This window comes from Haliotis rufescens, unplaced genomic scaffold (genome assembly GCF_023055435.1).
Source record: "Haliotis rufescens isolate VD_foot unplaced genomic scaffold, xgHalRufe1.0.p SCAF_4, whole genome shotgun sequence".
NCBI lineage: Eukaryota > Metazoa > Mollusca > Gastropoda > Lepetellida > Haliotidae > Haliotis > Haliotis rufescens.
Window position 1 is genome coordinate 17,090,106 of NW_025964112.1, and position 20,591 is coordinate 17,110,696.

The 20,591-nt window shown below is 38.6% G+C and overlaps 1 protein-coding gene across 3 annotated transcripts in view; it reads left to right on the forward strand.

Annotated features, from left to right (window-relative positions):
* The first annotated feature begins 1,216 nt into the window (after positions 1–1,216).
* LOC124149215 (ubiquitin-conjugating enzyme E2-24 kDa-like) overlaps positions 1,217–20,591 on the forward strand; it is a 59,321-nt gene continuing 39,946 nt past the window's right edge. The window contains exons 1-4 of one of the 3 annotated variants that reach the window (XM_046520655.2): positions 1,217–1,235; positions 1,350–1,417; positions 1,850–2,042; positions 2,495–2,545. In XM_046520655.2, the coding sequence (XP_046376611.1) occupies positions 1,879–2,042; positions 2,495–2,545 (215 nt within the window). In that variant the 5' untranslated portion in view covers positions 1,217–1,235; positions 1,350–1,417; positions 1,850–1,878. Of the gene's footprint in view, positions 1,236–1,295; positions 1,418–1,574; positions 1,732–1,849; positions 2,043–2,494; positions 2,546–20,591 lie in introns of those variants that run through there. The other 2 variants (XM_046520657.2, XM_046520656.2) reach the window with 2 other exon arrangements.

Consider the following 20,591-nt stretch of genomic DNA (forward strand, 5'->3'; position numbering starts at 1 on the left):
TTAACGACAATCACTGCTCAATAATGAATCCGAACTGATGACTCACAATGCCAATATGATATGTCAAACATTCATTATCAAATGAGACAAGCATCTTTATGAATAATTGTTTGAATATAAATGCAGTATTTTCTTCACCAAATATATACCTTTGCTTAAAGTACCATATGACTTTTACAATAACATAATTACATAGCAAAGAAATAATAAGAAGAAATGATTTGGAAGATAGCTATTTTACAGACAGGTATTTCTGAAAAGAATCATAAATCAAGTTTCAATTTTCCCTGAATTTTAAAGTGGAAATTACACAACCCGGAAATTAAAATTATACACCAATGCGGCGTTCCATCACTGTCGTGCGAGTATAGTAATCGAATGATGTGTAGTTAGCCGTTGTATATTTCGGAGAAATGTAATGGGGCACGTGCCATCGCGTATAACGTATGTACGTCCTTCCTATTTTTATATGAAATTATGTGAAAATTAAAGAGACGTATAACTGATAATTCCGATAGACGTTCGGGTTATTCCTTTCCACACTGCCCGTGGGGATTCAGGGTTTTGAAGCCTAAAGGATCGGGTGGTCAGGCTCGGTGACTTGGGTGATCACGTGTCAACTTAACCTGACGTAGTGAATCGTTACTTATAATATCAATCACTGGATTGCTTGGTCCAGACTCGATTATTTACAGACCGCTGGAGCCGGAGCATTACTGAGTGTGCCGTTAAACAACAAACACACACACCGCTCGATTGTCTATAGTGAATGTGTGTCAGATACGGGACGCACTGTGACATACCTAATAAACGAAGTGAAAAACGGCAATGGTATTAATTGATAATCAACCCATCTAAATTTAATGATAGAATTAGGCAAGTCAGGCAAAAAAGGATTACTACTTAATAAACGGGATCGGCAGTAGGTTTGAGATACAGTTAACCTGAGACAATCCATCAGCAATACACAAACGCCAATCCCGGATGCCTGGTGGATTACATGAGACGTGAAACGATTTTATTTTCATGGTTTATTCAACTTCACACACGAGGTCAGCGAGTCATCTGACCGCGATATGGAACAACTTTCAACCCTTCCCCCCTCTCCTTCAAAATGTTCTCGCCCGGACGCCTAATTGACAGGATTTTACTGATTTCCCCCCTCCGCACAAATCGGACAATTCACAGAACAAAGAAAATATTAAAGCAATCGTGGTCGATGAGTAGATTTTTTTGTATGGAGCTTACACAATAAATTCCAATGAATAAATATCCGTGATTATTTTGTGAAGATATGGTGTATATTGTGCGTCAGACACCGGTGAATATTCTGCACTTTGTGTTTTCAGAGGGAGGAGAACGGAACAGCCTGATGACAACTTGATAGTCGGAGACGCGCGAGCGAATCGTCTACGAGGTGTGACTTGTTTCTATGTTATTTTATTGAGTATTTGTTATATTTTGATCGATTTCTATTGTTTGATGTAATAGGTCTCTAATAGTTCTTCACTTTGTGATAAAATATAGCCAACAAGACGGCATGAGTGCCCGTCTAGGTTGATCCGAGCCGAGTCCTTTGTGTGCAAATAACTCATGTTTGTCGACTGAGTGTATTTGGAGAACATTTGGTTTATCTCAACTATTGCCTGCCTTTTTTGTCCGTTCTGATCACCTATACTTCTTATTCTACCTCTTCGCCACATACAGGCGAGTCCTGATTCACCCGTTCAGGTAATATTTTCACGAAATCTAGGAAGTTGGCTAAAACTTCTCCTGTGTTGTGGTCACTCGATCCTTGTTATCGGTGGTGAACGAGATTGAGATCCGAGGGCCTTTATTTCTGTTTCAGTTCAGAAGGGATACTGGATCTACCTGAATATGTCTACGTCACATGCACAGCCCGGACCCTCCGGAGGCTCGGCCTCGGGGGTGGGGGCGACCAGCGGGCGGAACCCCAGTGCTAGTAGTGGAAGAGGGGGGCAAGGCGAAAAAGAAACAAAACCCACAAAATTGAGCAAGGCTCCTAGCACCAGTGCACGCAGGTAACTGTCTTACTGAATATATTTATATTACAGATTGATTCAATATACCTGCACAGTGTATACAACGCATACCACGCTCTATAACTTGATACAGTTCAATAGCAGCAGCAGTGTATTCGCTATATCCCCACGTGCACAACTCTACCCTAGCTCATTTGCATATAAGCTTTTTCGCCCTCTTGTCGCTTGTGAAAACACTCTACGGTCAAAGTAAGAACATATTTGGAAAGCCCTCGATACGATCTTTCCAATGGTGTATGACAATTTAGGATCCGATATACGGTTAAGTGATAATTTGCGAATTACCCTTCGTGGCTTTCCAAACCTTCGATCGCCATATTGTTTGGTGATCTTTACTCGAGTTGACCTAATCAAAGACAAGTTTGGCGTACATTGTAGATTGTGATCAGTTTCGCAGCGTCACATGACACATGGTATTTCATTCTGTTTAGATTGCAAAGAGAACTGGCCGAAATAACATTGGATCCGCCACCAAATTGCAGGTAGGTACATTCAATACTATTACTAACTCATGTGATAACAGCCTTATAGCATGTGCCTACCTATAGATTGTGTGATGAGATGATGATAGCGTGACGATTATTTACATATTCAACATACTTTCTTTTCACACTTCCATTCCAGCACTGTCAGTTATTATGATAACAAAACATTCAATTTGTGCTGGTATTATACATACCAGTATGCAAAATAAGATCTGTTAACAACGCATTACAATTCTGAAGATTCGGAAATCTGAAGAGCTGATTCCCCATAATGAATGTCATTATCAAATCAAGGGATACAGTTTATGAATTTAGTTTGACATCTAAATTTTTTATAGCTTTTCTCCCAACACCCCCCCCCCCCCCCCCCCAAACACCCACCCCACACCCCCTTCCAGCTTGTAAAACTTTAGGCCCTGTAATGTGTCAACATCCTCAAGCACTGATAATATTACAGCCAACCGGGTGAATATGAATGATATGATTTAATAGGAGGTTATTGACCTTGATCACCATAACCAAGTTTTTCCTTTTTTATGTTGATATTATTACGGTATTGCTTTGAAAAATATCTCTATGCATTTGCCTACAATCCCCTATGAAAGCTTTACTGTCTTTTAAACAGGAGCAGTAAAAGCTTTAATTAGCCTGTCATTATGTAATGACTTTCTTATAGTTCCCACCCTAGGAATTTACCTGTACACAATTTTCAAGAAGGTAAGAGGACACCAGCCAGTACACTGAGGATTAACTCCAACAGTTGAGAAAGTGAAGTGACTGATGAGTGTGACCGACCACTAGATGTAGTCTATCTGACAGCGGAATATTCTCAGTGGTGCTTTTATCTCTACAGTTTCAGAAGTTTTGATTAACAAATGACAAGTGTTTGCCTGGGCCTTGTATTTGGTAGGCTTAATTTGCTGAAGTTAGCGTTTATATTTTACAATTTGACTGGAATATTCTCCCCAGAGGAACTTCCCTGCACAGGATAAAGACGTTACCTGGCCAGGATGCCACATGCCCTCAAGTGTGAGGTCTTCCTCATGGTAACCCAGTGTACAGTCTAACTGAATCCGAACCCTCTCCCCCAGGACACGCCCCGAACTCTCTCCCCTGGGCCCCACCCCGAACTCTCTCCCCCAGAACCTGCCCCGAACCCTCAATGAAATATTTTTCTTTCATTTTTTCTCTCAGTAGGTCTCATAGGCATTAAGTTTGTATGCCCAGCCATACCAAACTGTGCTCTTCTATGTATCTTATATACCTGTGCTCTTGCTGGAAACAAAAACCATGATGAAAAAAGGAAAAGAAGTTTATGGGCCCCTCCTAATGTGATTGACTGACATTTGTAAATTACTGGCTTCACGTTTGTAACAAGAGGTTGCTGTGTATGTCATATTATATCCTTAGTTTGTGTATATTCCCATGTAAACATTCACCCTGTAGACAGTTCTTTTATGCTGTTGAGAATCTACCCATCGTAGGATGACTATACTGTTACAGGGTCTTGTTATTGTGTCTCGATGAATTTCGCACCTGTCATGGGTGGAGTGACGTGGTGATTAACGATAGTTGGTGTGTTACATAAGTATCCTGGTATGAATAAGAGATTAACATGTTCTCTTATTGATTAAGAGGATCTAGACAAAATGTGCAAATTATCTGATAGAAGACTTCCGTTTGAATTATGAGTTGTTGCAACCATATTTTGCAGGAAGTAATTTTGTTGCATTGCAACTCCCTACTATAATACACACACGAGAAATAGTTTTGTGTAAATAACAAACCTTGTGAAATAATGTCTTAGATTAGGGAAAAAAGGAGTGACTGCAGTGGATGATTGGAAAAAATGTTTCACCCTGTCAAGGTCTGGATTAGGCTTATTGAAAAGGTTTTACCTTGACTTACAAAACTGGGAGTCCGGGAGACCCCCAATAATTACTCTTAGGGTCCTTGCAGGCAATATGAGGGTCCTGTAAAGGAAGGATATGGTGTAGTCTACTGTACATCTTGATGATACTTTAGAGCCTGAATGAATCAATGCCCATGTGGACAGTGGTCATTATTGATGGATGAAATAACACCCATCACTGCTCTTGAAATGGAGTAGGTGCAATGAATATTATTGTGCATCCTTTTGGACGCAGAATACTTTTTTCTGCGTCCATCACTGCTCTTGATGTGCAGTAGGTACAATGAATATTATTGTGCATCCTTTAGGATGCAGTATATTTTTTTCTGCGTCCATTCTCTACATTTGTGAGTAATGGACGCACTCTTGTGCGTCACGTAAAACCCTGAAAGCTGTTTTGGCTGTAGAGTCGACCATGACACTCTACTTCTAAGACTACTAGAATATAGATGCTTTTATTAAGGGGTGAAGGTATTGTCATTCAAACATCGACAACCACATATATACCATTATTAATTGTTGAATGTACAATAGGTTTTTCTCCAGAATGCTTCCTATGATTATATATCAATAATGAATATGTGATAAACCATCCTTAATTTAAAAAATGTCTCTGCTTACTCATGGGGATCATATGCCCCAAACTGTGAAGCTTATGTTTTGCTTAATTGTTTTTTTCTTCTTGATTGAGGTTGTTTAATTTCATTTAGGTGTTAGATAGTATCATCATCATAGGATTTAATTTTAACTAGAATATTGCCAAGCGCGACGTTAAACAACAAACAAAAATAAATGGTGTATACGAAAATGCAAGTTAAGATGTATTTTGTGACGTAGTCCTATCACAGGTTTTTTAAATAGCCTGATTTTTTTTACATGGGTTTGGTCTCGAGCATTTGAAAATAAATTGAAATTGCTCATTACAGAAGCCATTTTCTGTATTGAAGATACTGTAGGTTTGTGATCCTGATGGAAACAGGATGGAGTATGTGTTTTCTCATTGTGTAAAGATGAATGTCCTTAAATCTCAAGGCCTGAGCTATTTTATCATGACTGTTTATATACATGCATTGGTTCATGTTGTAGTCCTTCTCATTAATATAGATACAGCTGTCAGATTTAAATTATTTCCGTACGTGGCATGTAAATGAAAAAAACAGGTCTACTTCTGATACAAAAGGAAATTGCCACTGCTTTGAATACTGGCCGCTTTCCTTGTTCAATTTGCACTTAGAAGAAAGCAAACAGGTCATTCAAGTACGTGTATTGATATTTACTCCATGCCATTTATTCAATGTCCAGGAGGTCTTTCGGACTGTTTTAGCTTAACTTGCGTGTTATGAGAGCTTATGGAGACCTTTGAAGCAAGATAGATGGATTTTAATAATGCTATGTTGAGTTATGTGTTTAATTTGAAAATAGGTTAATAATTGATGATTTTTTATTCAACTTTTTTGGTTGGTTGGTTGGTTTGTTGTTTAACGCCGCACTCAGCAATATTCCAGCTATATGACGGCGGTTTATAAATAATCGAGTCTGGACCAGACAGTCCAGTGATTAATATCATGAGCATAGATCAATGCAATATGGATTGATGACATGCATCAACCAAGTCAGCGAGTCTGACAACCCGATCCTGTTAGTCGCCTCTTACGACAAGCAAAGTCGCCTTTTACGTCAAGCATGGATTGCTGAAGACCTATTCTACCCCGGATCTTCATGGGTCTCCATATATGAACCACGCAGCTTGATCAGACGAGGTTCTGCTGCACGTGGGTAGTGATGAACCTGATGCTTGCATTCCCCCACAGTAAAATGGCAGCAACTTTGCTATGATTGATATATATGCAATAGCATGCTCATCCATTGATAATTTACATTTGTGCACCTGAAATAGAAATGTTTTGAGTTGCTAAGCATTCTGAGAGTGATGTTTTGTTTGAAAGTTATTTGTTGGTCATGTTTGGTATATCCTGGTTTTCCATAAGTGGTTATGATACGTTCAGTGAAAATCTGTCAAGAAAACATGTTGTGTAGCATAGTGTTGTTTTATTGATTGATGGTAATAAATTATTGATCCATTGCCCTGTATTGATGTAAACTGATAATGGAGAAAAATGTTATTTAATCTTAGATGTTCAGTGTTGAGCAGTTCTGTAGGTCTGCAGATTTGCACTTATGATTAGGTTTCATTAACGAGGTGCATATGGTGTAAGTGCTTATGTATCGTCAAGCAATTATTACCCTAGGGCAAGGGTATCGGTGCAATTATATTCAGTTATTCTCACTGAGTGTTGTCATTTTTCCTTCATGCTGATTGGCTATTCTGCGCCAATTGTTCTATTGTGTACAAGGGGGCCACAGAAACTAAGTCATATGGACACACTGTTGCAAGTACTTGAAGATGAAGTCATCCATTGGCATGATGTCACAGGTGAATTTATGTGATGTGGTTCCAACAATAGTGTTACTGATGTCACAAGGTCATATCATGAAACTCGCACTTTTCTACATTTTCTCTAGTAATGTACAGAAAAAACTACTCTCAGTTACAACTTTTATTCACTCTGGAATGATAATCTGTCATTCGTATTAATTTGTATTTAGTTCTCTCAATATTTATTCATTCTGTCATTTTTAGTTAGATATTAAGGGACACGTGAAGATCCGGGCTCTTCAGCAATTCATGCTTGCCATTAGGCGGCTATGCTTGTCGTAAGAGGCGACTAACGGGACCAGGTGGTCAGGTTGATGTATGTCATCGTATCCCAATTTTGTGAATCGAAGCTTGTGACGTCAACATGGTCAATCACTTGATTGTCTGGTCCAGACTCGATTATTTACTGACCACCATCATATAGCTAGAATATTGCTGAGTGCGGCAAACAAACAAACAAACAGTTAAATATTAAGGCTTTTGAAATTCAAATCCTGACAGTAATCGCTCAACAAGTTACGGGCTGGTATTTCAAGGTGCCACTCCTCCCAATGCAGCTGTGTTACGAATCTGCCAGGAGCCGCTGCTGGTGGATTAAACTAAGATTTACCCAGAATAGGAATCATTCATCTGCGAGCTGCTTTGTTTGAGCTGTTATCAACATGCTGGGATACAACTGAAAACAAAGTTGTTTTAGATCCCAACTAAACTAATCACCATTTGAATTCAGTTTTGACTTGGTAGCCTAGTGGTTGAAGCATTAGCTGATCATGTGGAAGGCCAGGGTTTGATTCCCAAATGGGTATATTATACGAAGCCCTTTTGTCGTGTCGCCTACCATGATATGGCTGGAATATTGCTATATACAGGGAAATACGTACTAGGAAAATACAAACCCTGGTGGTTAGACTCGGACATTGGTTGATAGCATGTTTTGTACACCGACGGGATTGCTGCTCATAATATTAATCACTGGATTGTCTGTTACAGTTAATACTTTACAGGCTGCTGTCATGTGGCTGGAATGTTATGGAGTGGGGCAAACAAATAAACAAAAACATGATCGGTACAGTTTACAGTCATACTGGCTGTGTGTTTACCATTGACTAGGGATTGTGTTGGTAAGATATAGTACAGATAGGTGTAATAGATAATACATTTGAACTGCTGAACTTTGTCACCTGTTCAAGCTTGTGTTCACAACATGTTCTAAGGTGGCTACTGATTGCCTGGCTGATTGTGTCATAGAACTCAATGTGGATCGTTGCTCACGCTATCAGTCACTGGTTTGATTGCTTGATTATGACAGCCTACCATGATATTGCTGTATATTTAGCTGATATTGTTGTATATATTGCTGTATATATTGCTGTATATATTGCTGATATTGCTATATATATTGCTATATATATTGCTATTGATGTATATATTTCTGTATATATTGCTGATATTGCTGTATATATTTGCTGATATTGCTGTATATATTGCTGATATTGCTGTATATATTGCTGATATTGCGATATATATTGCTGATATTGCTGGGCTGATGTTGCTATATATATTGCTGTATATAGTGCTGATATTGCTGTATATATTGCTGTATATATTGCTGATATTGCTCACCTTGACATAAAACCATGAGTCACACTCATTTTCACTGATAAATATTTCTCCAGTCCTTTTTAGAGGCATGTATTTTTTAGACTGGATGTACATTCCCCTCGTTTGCGTTGATAGTGTAGGTGCACTTAGTTGACTCTGTCTGATTGAGTGGTTGCAGTTTAGTTGAGGATGTTGAGTGTGGCCATGACCATGAACAACATGGGTGTTCAGTGTACAACAAATAACACATTCACACTAGCCCATATCTGGTAGAATCACAAGTGGGGTTTGTTTGACAAGTTCACAAAAAAATTTATCTTTTGAAAATAATGATATCAGCTGATGTTCACAGAACTCTATTGTGTGTAGCACGATGCATTGTAATAGTGAATACGGTTCAGAAAACTTGTTCACGAGCTTCAGCTAAATATAGTATGATGTTTTGAGGGTTTATTTGTTTATTGTTTAACGCCGCACCCAGGAATATTCCGGCTATATGACAGTTCAGTGATTGATATTGTCAGGCACAATCCAAACTGTCGGGGTACGATGACATGCAGTCAACCAAGTCCGGTCCACCCAATCATTTGGTTGTCATTTTCGACAAACATAGATTGGTGGAGGCCTATTGTAACCCGGGAGCCCCAGGGGGTAAATAAAGGTATGAAGTGCAGCCTAGTACTGAGTAAATGTTTCTGACTACAAGCCAATGTGGTTAGCCAAACTCTCTTTGTATTTCTAAGACTGGTTGCTACTTAAGATTTAGGTCAAAGGTCAGATTGAGTAAGGATGTTATGGTAACTGTGCCTGATTTGCTGTGAATTAGAAACAAGTTTATTTAAGTCATGGAGGTTACTGTAAGATGTAAATTAGTGATCAAAGGTCATATTACCTCAAACATGTTAATAACGTTCTGACTCGCTGTCTTGGTTGATGCATGTCGTCAATCCCAATTGTGTGGATCGATGCTCATGATGTCAATCACTGGATTGGTCCAGACTCGATCATTTACAGACCGCCGTCATATAGCTGGAATATGCAGCGTTAAACAACAAACAAACAAACAAACAATAATAACATTCTGAACATGCTTAATGAAGCTGAGGCTTTGACACAGTGTTAAACAAATTATGATCAGGTCTAATGTTGGCTTAGTCATATGGCTTAGGTCTGTAATTGAAATAGGTGGATTTAATGGGAATGATTATGATCTTTGACAAGTTGATGTGTTAGTTTCCTCATTCCTCTATAGGGGCGAACGGGTAGCCTAGTGGTTCAAGCGTTCGCTCATCACGCCGAAGACCCGGGTTCGATTCCCGACATGGGTACATGGAGCAACAATGGTTTTATATTTTCATTATGCTCATGGATGTACTTGATATGGGAGGCGAAAGATTCTAGGCTTTATTACTGTGCCCTGGTAAAAGATATGGGATGTTTTATATGTGGCTATTTTATCTTGCTGTAGGCTATATATGCATTCATCACAATGCTGAGAGAATCTATTACAACTCTCAGCTCAGGGTGACTCAATGCAAAAATAGCCTGGTCAGCCTGTGAGGAAGCTTCCTAGCAGCTTGTCATACAGTTGTAATTGTGTTCGGTGAGGCAGTGATATTGCCAGTATCTGTTTTCACACAAAACCTTGCAGCTTGTCATACAGTTGTAATGTGTTCCGTGAGGCAGTGATATTGCCAGTATCTGTTTTCTCACAAAACCTTGCAGCTTGTCATACAGTTGTAATGTGTTCGGTGAGGCAGTGATATTGCCAGTATCTGTTTTCACACAAAACCTTGCAGCTTGTCATACAGTTGTAATGTGTTCGGTGAGGCAGTGATATGCCAGTATCTGTTTTCACACAAAACCTTGCAGCTTGTCATACAGTTGTAATGTGTTCGGTGAGGCAGTGTTATGCCAGTATCTGTTTTCACACAAAACCTTGCAGCTTGTCATACAGTTGTAATGTGTTCGGTGAGGCAGTGATATGCCAGTATCTGTTTTCTCACAAAACCTTGCAGCTTGTCATACAGTTGTAATGTGTTCGGTGAGGCAGTGATATGCCAGTATCTGTTTTCACACAAAACCTTGCAGCTTGTCATACAGTTGTAATGTGTTCGGTGAGGCTGTGATATGCCAGTATCTGTTTTCTCACAAAACCTTGCAGCTTGTCATACAGTTGTAATGTGTGCGGTGAGGCAGTGATATGCCAGTATCTGTTTTCACACAAAACCTTGCAGCTTGTCATACAGTTGTAATGTGTTCGGTGAGACAGTGATATGCCAGTATCAGTTTTCACACAAAACCTTGCAGCTTGTCATACAGTTGTAATGTGTGCGGTGAGGCAGTGATATTGCCAGTATCTGTTTTCACACAAAACCTTGCAGCTTGTCATACAGTTGTATTGTGTTTGGTGAGGCAGTGATATGCAAGTAACTGTTTTCACACAAAACCTTGCAGTTTGTCATACAGTTGTAATGTGTTCGGTGAGGCAGTGATATGCAAGTAAATGTTTTCACACAAAACCTTGCAGCTGGTCATACAGTTGTAATGTGTTCGTTGAGGCAGTAATATGCAAGTAAATGTTTTCACACAAAACCTTGCAGTTTGTCATACAGTTGTAATGTGTTCGGTGAGGCAGTAATATGCAAGTAAATGTTTTCACACAAAACCTTGCAGCTTGTCATACAGTTGTAATGTGTTCGGTGAGGCAGTGATATTGCCAGTATCTGTTTTCACACAAAACCTTGCAGTTTGTCATACAGTTGTAATGTGTTCGGTGAGACAGTGATATGCAAGTATCTGTTTTCACACAAAACCTTGCAGTTTGTCATACAGTTGTAATGTGTTCGGTGAGGCAGTGATATGCAAGTAAATGTTTTCACACAAAACCTTGCAGCTGGTCATACAGTTGTAATGTGTTCGGTGAGGCAGTAATATGCCAGTATCAGTTTTCACACAAAACCTTGCAGCTGGTCATAGAGTTGTAATGTGTTCGGTGAGGCAGTGATATGCAAGTATCTGTTTTCACACAAAACCTTGCAGCTGGTCATACAGTTGTAATGTGTTCGGTAGTGATATGCCAGTATCAGTTTTCACACAAAACCTTGCAGCTTGTCATACAGTTGTAATGTGTGCGGTGAGACAGTGATATGCAAGTATCTGTTTTCACACAAAACCTTGCAGCTTGTCATACAGTTGTAATGTGTTCGGTGAGGCAGTAATATGCAAGTATCTGTTTTCACACAAAACCTTGCAGTTTGTCATACAGTTGTAATGTGTTCGGTGAGGCAGTGATATGCAAGTATCTGTTTTCACACAAAACCTTGCAGCTTGTCATACAGTTGTAATGTGTTCGGTGAGGCAGTAATATGCAAGTAAATGTTTTCACACAAAACCTTGCAGCTGGTCATACAGTTGTAATGTGTTCGGTGAGGCAGTGATATGCAAGTAAATGTTTTCACACAAAACCTTGCAGCTTGTCATACAGTTGTAATGTGTTCGGTAGTGATATGCTATTATCAGTTTTCACACAAAACCACGTACAGGATAGTACTGGACGTAAATGATTGGGGTTGGAGTATATATTATTGTACCATGAATTTGGAAGTTATTTGATTCTGATTTGTAATTCAGAGGTTTCAAATCACATTAAGCACCTATTATTGAAACAGCTGATTTGATGGCTGCATCACTGCAGAAGCTGGTATTTAAAAAGTAGTATTCCTTCCTTAATCATTATCAGTAGGCATTTTGAAATACTGATATGTATAATTATAATGCTGCAATATTTCAAAGTATGTGATATTAATAATGTATTCGGCATGTTAAGAGCCTGCTCAAACTTCTAGACCAATTTGTGCGTATAGTCTTTTTAAGTGCAGGCTATTAAGACTGAACATTTACGTGACAGTCTGTATTTTCTTGTGTATGTTACAGTTTTCTTATATAAACAGCTGTGTAGAGGCGGAATATAATTGCCTTGTAACTGTTCTAAAAACAGTTTCATTGATGTTTGAAATATGTTTCAAGTTTTAGTGACATCAGAGAGCTTAAAATTTGACACCTTTCTGTATCCAACAGTGACATATCTTTTGTGTCACAATAAAGGATGTTATATCATGAAATATAAGTGTGATATAAACCATGCAAGGCCTGCTTAAATTTTTTGAAGGGTGTACTATTAACATAACATTCAATGCCTGTCATGTATGCGAATAAAGTGGAATGATGTAACAAAATCAAGTGTTTGAGTACATGCAGCTGCATTACTTTTTTAAAGACCATTATCGGTGTTGCCTTAATTCCGACCGAAAACCCACTTCACATTTTAGACTTGCCCCGCGCTGCTTGATTCACTATTTAAACAAACACAGATGAGTTCATGTTAAAGTTGTCATGGTAGAATGGAGATAAACATGCAGTGTTTTCAATGTAGAGCCGGGTTATCTGTATATTTAACTATGCTAATTGGAATTTGCACCTGAATGCTCCAATAAGTCAAAGAAAAATATATTAAAAAGACCTAAGCGCATAAATTAATTTCTCGCAGAAATATATGAAATATCACAGGCCAAAGGACATTGTTTAGAACATGCCAATATGATCGTGTACCTTTAACTGTTTCAAAAAAGACATTATTTGTCTTAAATGAATTTGTTTTGCCTTGTTAACATGGAGTGCTTCGACCATCGAAAATGTATCCAATTACCAGGACTTTGTGACTGGCCGGAAGCTTGTGTCAGAAATGAAATGTATGTGTATGTGTTGGGGAAATAATCAACATTACGTTTTGGCTGGGAAGTGTTTGATGTACCAGTGAGCATTGACTTACTGACACTTGTGTACTCAAGAAGACAATGTCTTAGTCAGGTTCATATAACCTTAACTAAAATGGTTTTTATCTCAAATTATCGGAGCTTAGTTTATTATGCTTCCTCTGTATACGACTAGGTTTGTGTGATTTTAGTAATTGTACATCCGTAGAAAAAAAAGTGCTTAGAACTGTTTATATCTGTTTGTGAGTTATTTACAACCAGATTTGTGAAATATCAAACCCACTGATGTAGTGTGATACCAGTGTTCGGTTTGTAACCTATTGGTGTTTGTTGTAATGGTATTCCAGAACGTTTATGGCTGATATATGATCAATTCTTTTTCTTTTCTTATTTTGAGAAGATTTCTGAAGAGTGTTTGAAATAGATAATGCATTCAGGATATGTATTCACTCTCAATGTAGACAATTTGCCCATTTGCGAGATCAGACTTCTTAAGTGGTATTGTGTTTGCCAGACATTCTTTCAGTAGCAGTGTCATCATGTCATACAGTCATAGAGTTGGCAACTTATAACTGGAGGCTAATCAGTGCAAAGCAGGATTCTAGAACCTGAAGCTGATATAAACAACATAGATGGTTATGAAGGAAATGTGGACTGGATCTGAACCCTCGATGTATCTATTTACATCAGTTACATATTGATCTTATTGTGTAAAGTTCCTGATATGGATCTCGCAGTATGAAGCTCTTAAATGGATCTGGGGGCACGGGTGGCCCAGTCGCATATGGCGCCGCGATTCGCTGTGCAGAGTTGCGTCCCTTGGGCACGCCAGAAACCTATGACTGTGGGTTCAAATCCCGGTTCGCCCCAATTATGTTTCTAGGTTTGTCAGCACCATACCCGTGCTCGTGGGTTTAACCGAAGTGGTAAACGTCTGAGACCTGCATCACTTCGGGCTTTCCTCCCACATTAAGCTGACATGCCATGATCATGATGATATGACTGGAATACTGTTACAAGCAGTGTTAAACCGAACTCACTCGCTCGCTCACTCACTCACTCACTCACTCACTCACTCACTCACTCACTCACTCACTCACTCACTTAAATGGATCTCTAAGTATGAATCTTTTAGTATGGAACTCTTGATATAGATATCTTAGTATGGAGCTCCTAGTATAGATCTCTTGATATGGAGCTCCTATAATGGAACTCTTGATATGGATATCCTGATATAGAATTCTTAATATGGATCTCAAAGCATGGAGCTCTTGATATTGATCTCCTGGTATGGAGCTCTTAGTATGAAGGTCTTAATATGGGTCTCTGAGTACATAGTGGTGTAATGATACGTTGATACAGTATGGTATTGCGATACGAGGCCCACGATGCAATATCTTGATTTATGACCCGTTTCGTCTTATATACATTTCATTACAAGCTACCTTGGTGTAAAACGTGTGAATAGTAACAGAAATTGTTCAAGCACCTGCTGTCACAGATTTTCTAGGAATTTAAAGGTTTGTCATAAACAACATAACATTCACAGTGCCCTACCAATAAGTTTCTGCCCTACAATATCCCATCTTTGATCTCTGAAATGTAATGACAAATGATTCAGGGTTGTGATTCACCTGCAAAATTAAAGAAGATCATCTTGTGAAATAACAGTACTGTATTGTATTGCATCCATGGCATTGGGATATGCACCGTATCGCTACACCACTGTATGATAGATTAAGTCTTCAACAACCCATGAATGTTATAAGAGGTGACTATGCTTGTCTTAAGAGACAACTAACAGGATGGGGTGGTCAGGCTTACATGTCATTGTGTCCCAATTGTGTTGATTGATACTCATGGTATCAGTCATTGGAATGTCTGGTCAGGCGTCATTTATTTGCAGTATAGCGGAATATTGCTGAGTGCGGTGTTAAACAAGAAACAAACATAATATTTGATATGACGTCACTTGCTTGTAATATCTTAATAATTGATCCTTTACATATGATCGATGCTCATGATTTTAATCACTGGATTGTCTGGTCCAGACTAGATTATTTACAGACCGCCGTCATATAGCTGGAATATTGCTGAGCGCGGCGTTAAACAACAAACCAACCAACTGACATACTAACTCAAAAGAAGTCAAAGAACACCCAATTTTTTTCAAATTACGTTAGTAAATCTGTCATGCCATGACAGATTATCTATAGTAATTTGAAAGAATCAGGTATTGTTTAACTTCTTTTGAGTTAGTATATTTCAGCAAAACCAAATCTTGTCGTTTAAGAACTTGTCATGATAAATGTGTTGGATGTGCCACCAGTGTGTTTACGAGATTTCCCAAGCTCAATGCCCATTTAATAATTGAAATGTTTTTACAAATGTTTGGAGACTATCTGATCTATCAGAAATGTTTTAATATTGATGCAGACCATGGCAGTGGTTTCAACACTCCATGGACACAATTCCAAGTAAGGCTGAGGGAAGTTATATTTGATTGTATCTGAATCAAATAGACAAAATTCTAAAGAATAATTTAAGACCTCTCAAAATAGTTTTGAAAAATATGAGTTTTTCCTGTGGTAATGACATTTTTGAAAATGAAATATGTTTCCAAGCCATGTATGTTGCAATCAGTAATGGAATTATTGATCCAAACTTCCACTCATAAAAATATTTGATCACACAATCTGGCTGGTACTTGTTTTTTTTTGTTCAGGACTTGGGTTTCAAAGAGTGCTTTATACAAGTTGTAATGGGAATGAAACGGTTGTTGTGATCAGCCTTGTAGCTGGCATTTTGTTCTTTTTGCTTGAAAACCATCACGATAATAAGAACAGGGAAAACAACTTGGTTCTGTTTCCACTTACCTAGGCTATAAACTAATCTATTTGAAAAACAGGCAATATCTAGTTATTCTCCATACTTCCTTTTAAAGGTTCATGTGTAGATGGGAAATGCTGCTATTTTAATATGCACATCCTGACTGATAAAGGTGGGTTTTTTCAGTAATGTTAAGGATTGCAGGTTTCATATGCATACTTAACATACACAAGTATTTTTGTTTGTTTCAAATTCAAGTGGCATTGCTAGTTTTGGTTATCATGTTCTGCTAGTTGGGTTTATCATGTACTGCTTGTATGGGTTATCATGTACTGCGTGTATGGGTTATGTACTGCTTGTATGGGTTATCATGTACTGCTAGTTAGGTTATCATTTACTGCTTGTATGGGTTATCATTTACTGCTTGTATGGGCTTTCATTAACTGCTAATTGGGGTATCATTTACTGCTTGTATGGGTTATCATGTACTGCTAGTTGGATTATCATTTTCTGCTTGTATGGGTTATCATGTACTGCTTGTATGGGTTGTCATTTACTGCTTGTATGGGTTTTCATTTACTGCTAGTTGGGTTATCGTTTACTGCTTGTATGGGTTATCATTTACTGCTTGTATGGGTTATCATTTACTGCTTGTATGGGTTATCATGTACTCTAGTTTGGTTATCATTTACTGCTTGTATGGGTTATCATTTACTGCTTGTATGGGTTATCGTTTACTGCTTGTATGGGTTATCATTTACTGCTTGTATGGGTTATCATTTACTGCTTGTATGGGTTATCATTTACTGCTTGTATGGGTTTTCATTTACTGCTTGTATGGGTTATCATTTACTGCTTGTATGGGCTTTCATTTACTGCTTGTATGGGTTATCATTTACTGCTTGTATGGGCTTTCATTTACTGCTTGTATGGGTTTTCATTTACTGCTTGTATGGGTTATCATTTACTGCTTGTATGGGTTATCATTTACTGCTTGTATGGGTTATCATTTACTGCTTGTATGGGTTATCATTTACTGCTTGTATGGGTTTTCATTTACTGCTTGTATGGGTTATCATTTACTGCTTGTATGGGTTTTCATTTACTGCTTGTATGGGTTATCATTTACTGCTTGTATGGGTTATCATTTACTGCTTGTATGGGTTATCATTTACTGCTTGTATGGGTTATCATTTACTGCTTGTATGGGTTATCATTTACTGCTTGTATGGGTTTTCATTTACTGCTTGTATGGGTTATCATTTACTGCTTGTATGGGTTATCATTTACTGCTTGTATGGGTTATCATTTACTGCTTGTATGGGCTTTCATTTACTGCTAGTTGGGTTATCAGTTACTGCTAGTTTGTGTTATCCATTTCTATTTTAGGTTATCCTTTACCTGTTGGGGTTATTTGGGCACATTGTGTGAAGCCCACTTCTGGTGTCCTCCACCGTAATATTGTTAAGAGCAGTGTAAAACCTAACTCCTCACTCACTCACAGCTAGATTCCTGTTCATCATTACTTACATCATGCAGACAAAGTGTTGTTTGAGGATCAAAATTGCCCGAGCTGCCAATTGCCCTGATGTAAGTTTCTCTTTAAACAGACAGTTTCCTGTTAATATGACAAGACATAGTTCATGATGCAGTGTGAAGAGTTTGTGTAACTCCGTTAACAGAATATTTAGTTCATGAAATAAAAAGGCGAATGTAAGAATTACCGCTTGATAAAGTAGGCTGCTTGTCGATGCATTCATACATGCATGCATGCGTAGTTGGTTGAGTAAGACTACGACTGTGAAGCATAATCTTGTTACTTCACGTTGATGTATGCCAGGCTTTTTGACTGGCAATGCTATGTCCCTCTCGATCAATAGAAAAGGTAATTATTGCGTGCTGTAACGGTAGTCGTGGATTGTCTGCTTAAATATACAGTGGACTTCTAATGCCACCAAACTAGAGGAAATTACTCTGTGCTTGCTGTAGAAGTGATTGACATCAGTGCACAAGTGTCTGTGTATGACATCTGGTATCACACACTTTAAATGCATAGATATTAGATCTATTATTCGAGAAATTATTTGGTTAGGGAGCTACCACAGAATGCTATGATTTAGCTATGAAGGAATATTGATTTTTGAGGAAGATGGTTAGTTCTCTGCCTTGAAGGACATTGTGGGTTTGTGATTTTTTCCCTTCCACAGAAAAACATTAAAAAATAAAAGTTGCCGACAAGAATGTTAATGGCAATTAAAGTAGTTTTCAGCATTACTTGGCAAGAAGTAAAAGTCAAGTATGTTGTGAAGTTGTCAGTGTCAAGTGGTACAAAATGTGTTGTATTTTGGAAGAGTATTTGTTATATCAATTATGTTGCATGACAGATGGTACCCTGTGTTATGACATTTCTGGTATGTTGCAAGACAGATAGTTTCTGTTGGTGAGAGATGGTCAATATGTCTTAGGGCCGATAGTACCTGGTATTGAGATATATCTAGTTTAATGGGGCTGAGAAATATGTGGCTGTATACTATCTGGTTTTAGGAGATATCTTAATTGTTGTAAGACATTCACTATCTGGTTTTAGGAATACTGAGTATGTTGTAAGACTGATAGTATCTGGTCTCAGAAAATATTGAGTATTTTGTAAGCCAGATAGTATCTGGTTTGGGGAAATATCTAGTATGTTGTAAGACAGATAGCATCTAGTGTTAGGAGATATATTTTATGTTGTTAGACATTAGTTTTTGGGAAATACCTCGTACATGGTAAGAACTTTCCACATGATATAGAGCATGTTGCAAGTCAGCAATGTTTGCTGTCAGGTATTTGATTTCTAGCTGTTCATTCTGAAACACAAATTTATCAGGATAGCAGCGGGGTAATAGTTAATACTTGCCATTGCTATCTATGCCATTAATTGTAATTGTCAGTCTTTAAGCATGTTAAATAGAAAATGCAGTAAGATATGATAAAAAAAATTATTGTTAAAACTTTGATTTGCTGTAAGTAGGAACTGAGGTAAATTCAGTCCGGCATTTGGGCGTAAATATTAATAGCACAATTTATGCAATTAATTTGGAAACTATTGCAACAATGAATTGTGATGTCCGTTGATGTAAGATACTGCCATTCAGAGGCCCGTGATTGTGACCAGGTCTACTGTTTATGCAGTTCAGATTTCAGATTTGTGGCGCTTATTATCCAAGGTTGGTTGGCACCTACCTGGTGCTCATACTTTTCTCCAAAAGTTAAATTGTGTAAGACTTACGTCATGTTGGTCTTTTGTCCCACTTTATGCTGACACACTTTGATTGAACTGAAATACTGTTCAGTTTCCAACTCACTCCAACTGTATCCCACCCCTATGAAGATCGGGGGTAGAATAGGTCTTTAGCAACCCATGCTTGCCATAAAAGGCGATTATACTTGTCATAAAAGGCTACTGACAGGATCGGGTGGTCAGACTCACTGACATGGTTGATGGATGTCATCGATCAATGCATCTATCAATGCTCATGATATCAATCACTGGATTGTCTGGTCCAGACTCGATTATTTACAGACAGACGTCATATAGCTGGAATATTGCTGAGTGCGGTGTTAAACAATAAACCACCCCTATGCCAGTATTGCCTGTGATAACACTGTATTCCACACCAATGCAAATATCTCCTGTGATGACACTGTATCCCACGCCTATGCAAATATCTCCTGTGATAACACTGTATTCCACACCAATGCAAATATCTCCTGTGATGACACTGTATCCCAAGCCTATGCAAATATCTCCTGTGGTGACACTGTATCCCACACCTATGCAGATATCGCCTGTGGTGACACTGTATCCCACACCTATGCAGATATCTCCTGTGATGACACTGTATCCCACACCTATGCAGATATCTCCTGTGATGACACTGTATCCCACACCTATGCAGATATCTCCTGTGATGACACTGTATCCCACACCTATGCAGATATCTCCTGTGATGACACTGTATCCCACACCTATGCAGATATCTCCTGTGATGACACTGTATCCCACACCTATGCAGATATCTCCTGTGATGACACTGTATCCCACACCTATGCAGATATCGCCTGTGGTGACACTGTATCCCACACCTATGCAGATATCTCCTGTGATGACACTGTATCCCACACCTATGCAGATATCTCCTGTGATGACACTGTATCCCACACCTATGCAGATATCTCCTGTGATGACACTGTATCCCACACCTATGCAGATATCTCCTGTGATGACACTGTATCCCACACCTATGCAGATATCTCCTGTGATGACACTGTATCCCACACCTATGCAGATATCGCCTGTGATGACACTGTATCCCACACCTATGCAGATATCGCCTGTGATGACACTGTATCCCACACGTATGCAGATATCGCCTGTGATGACACTGCAGGTATAATGGGATATGTTTGTGTTTAAAGTAATACGCACCGTGCATGGCTGCCCAC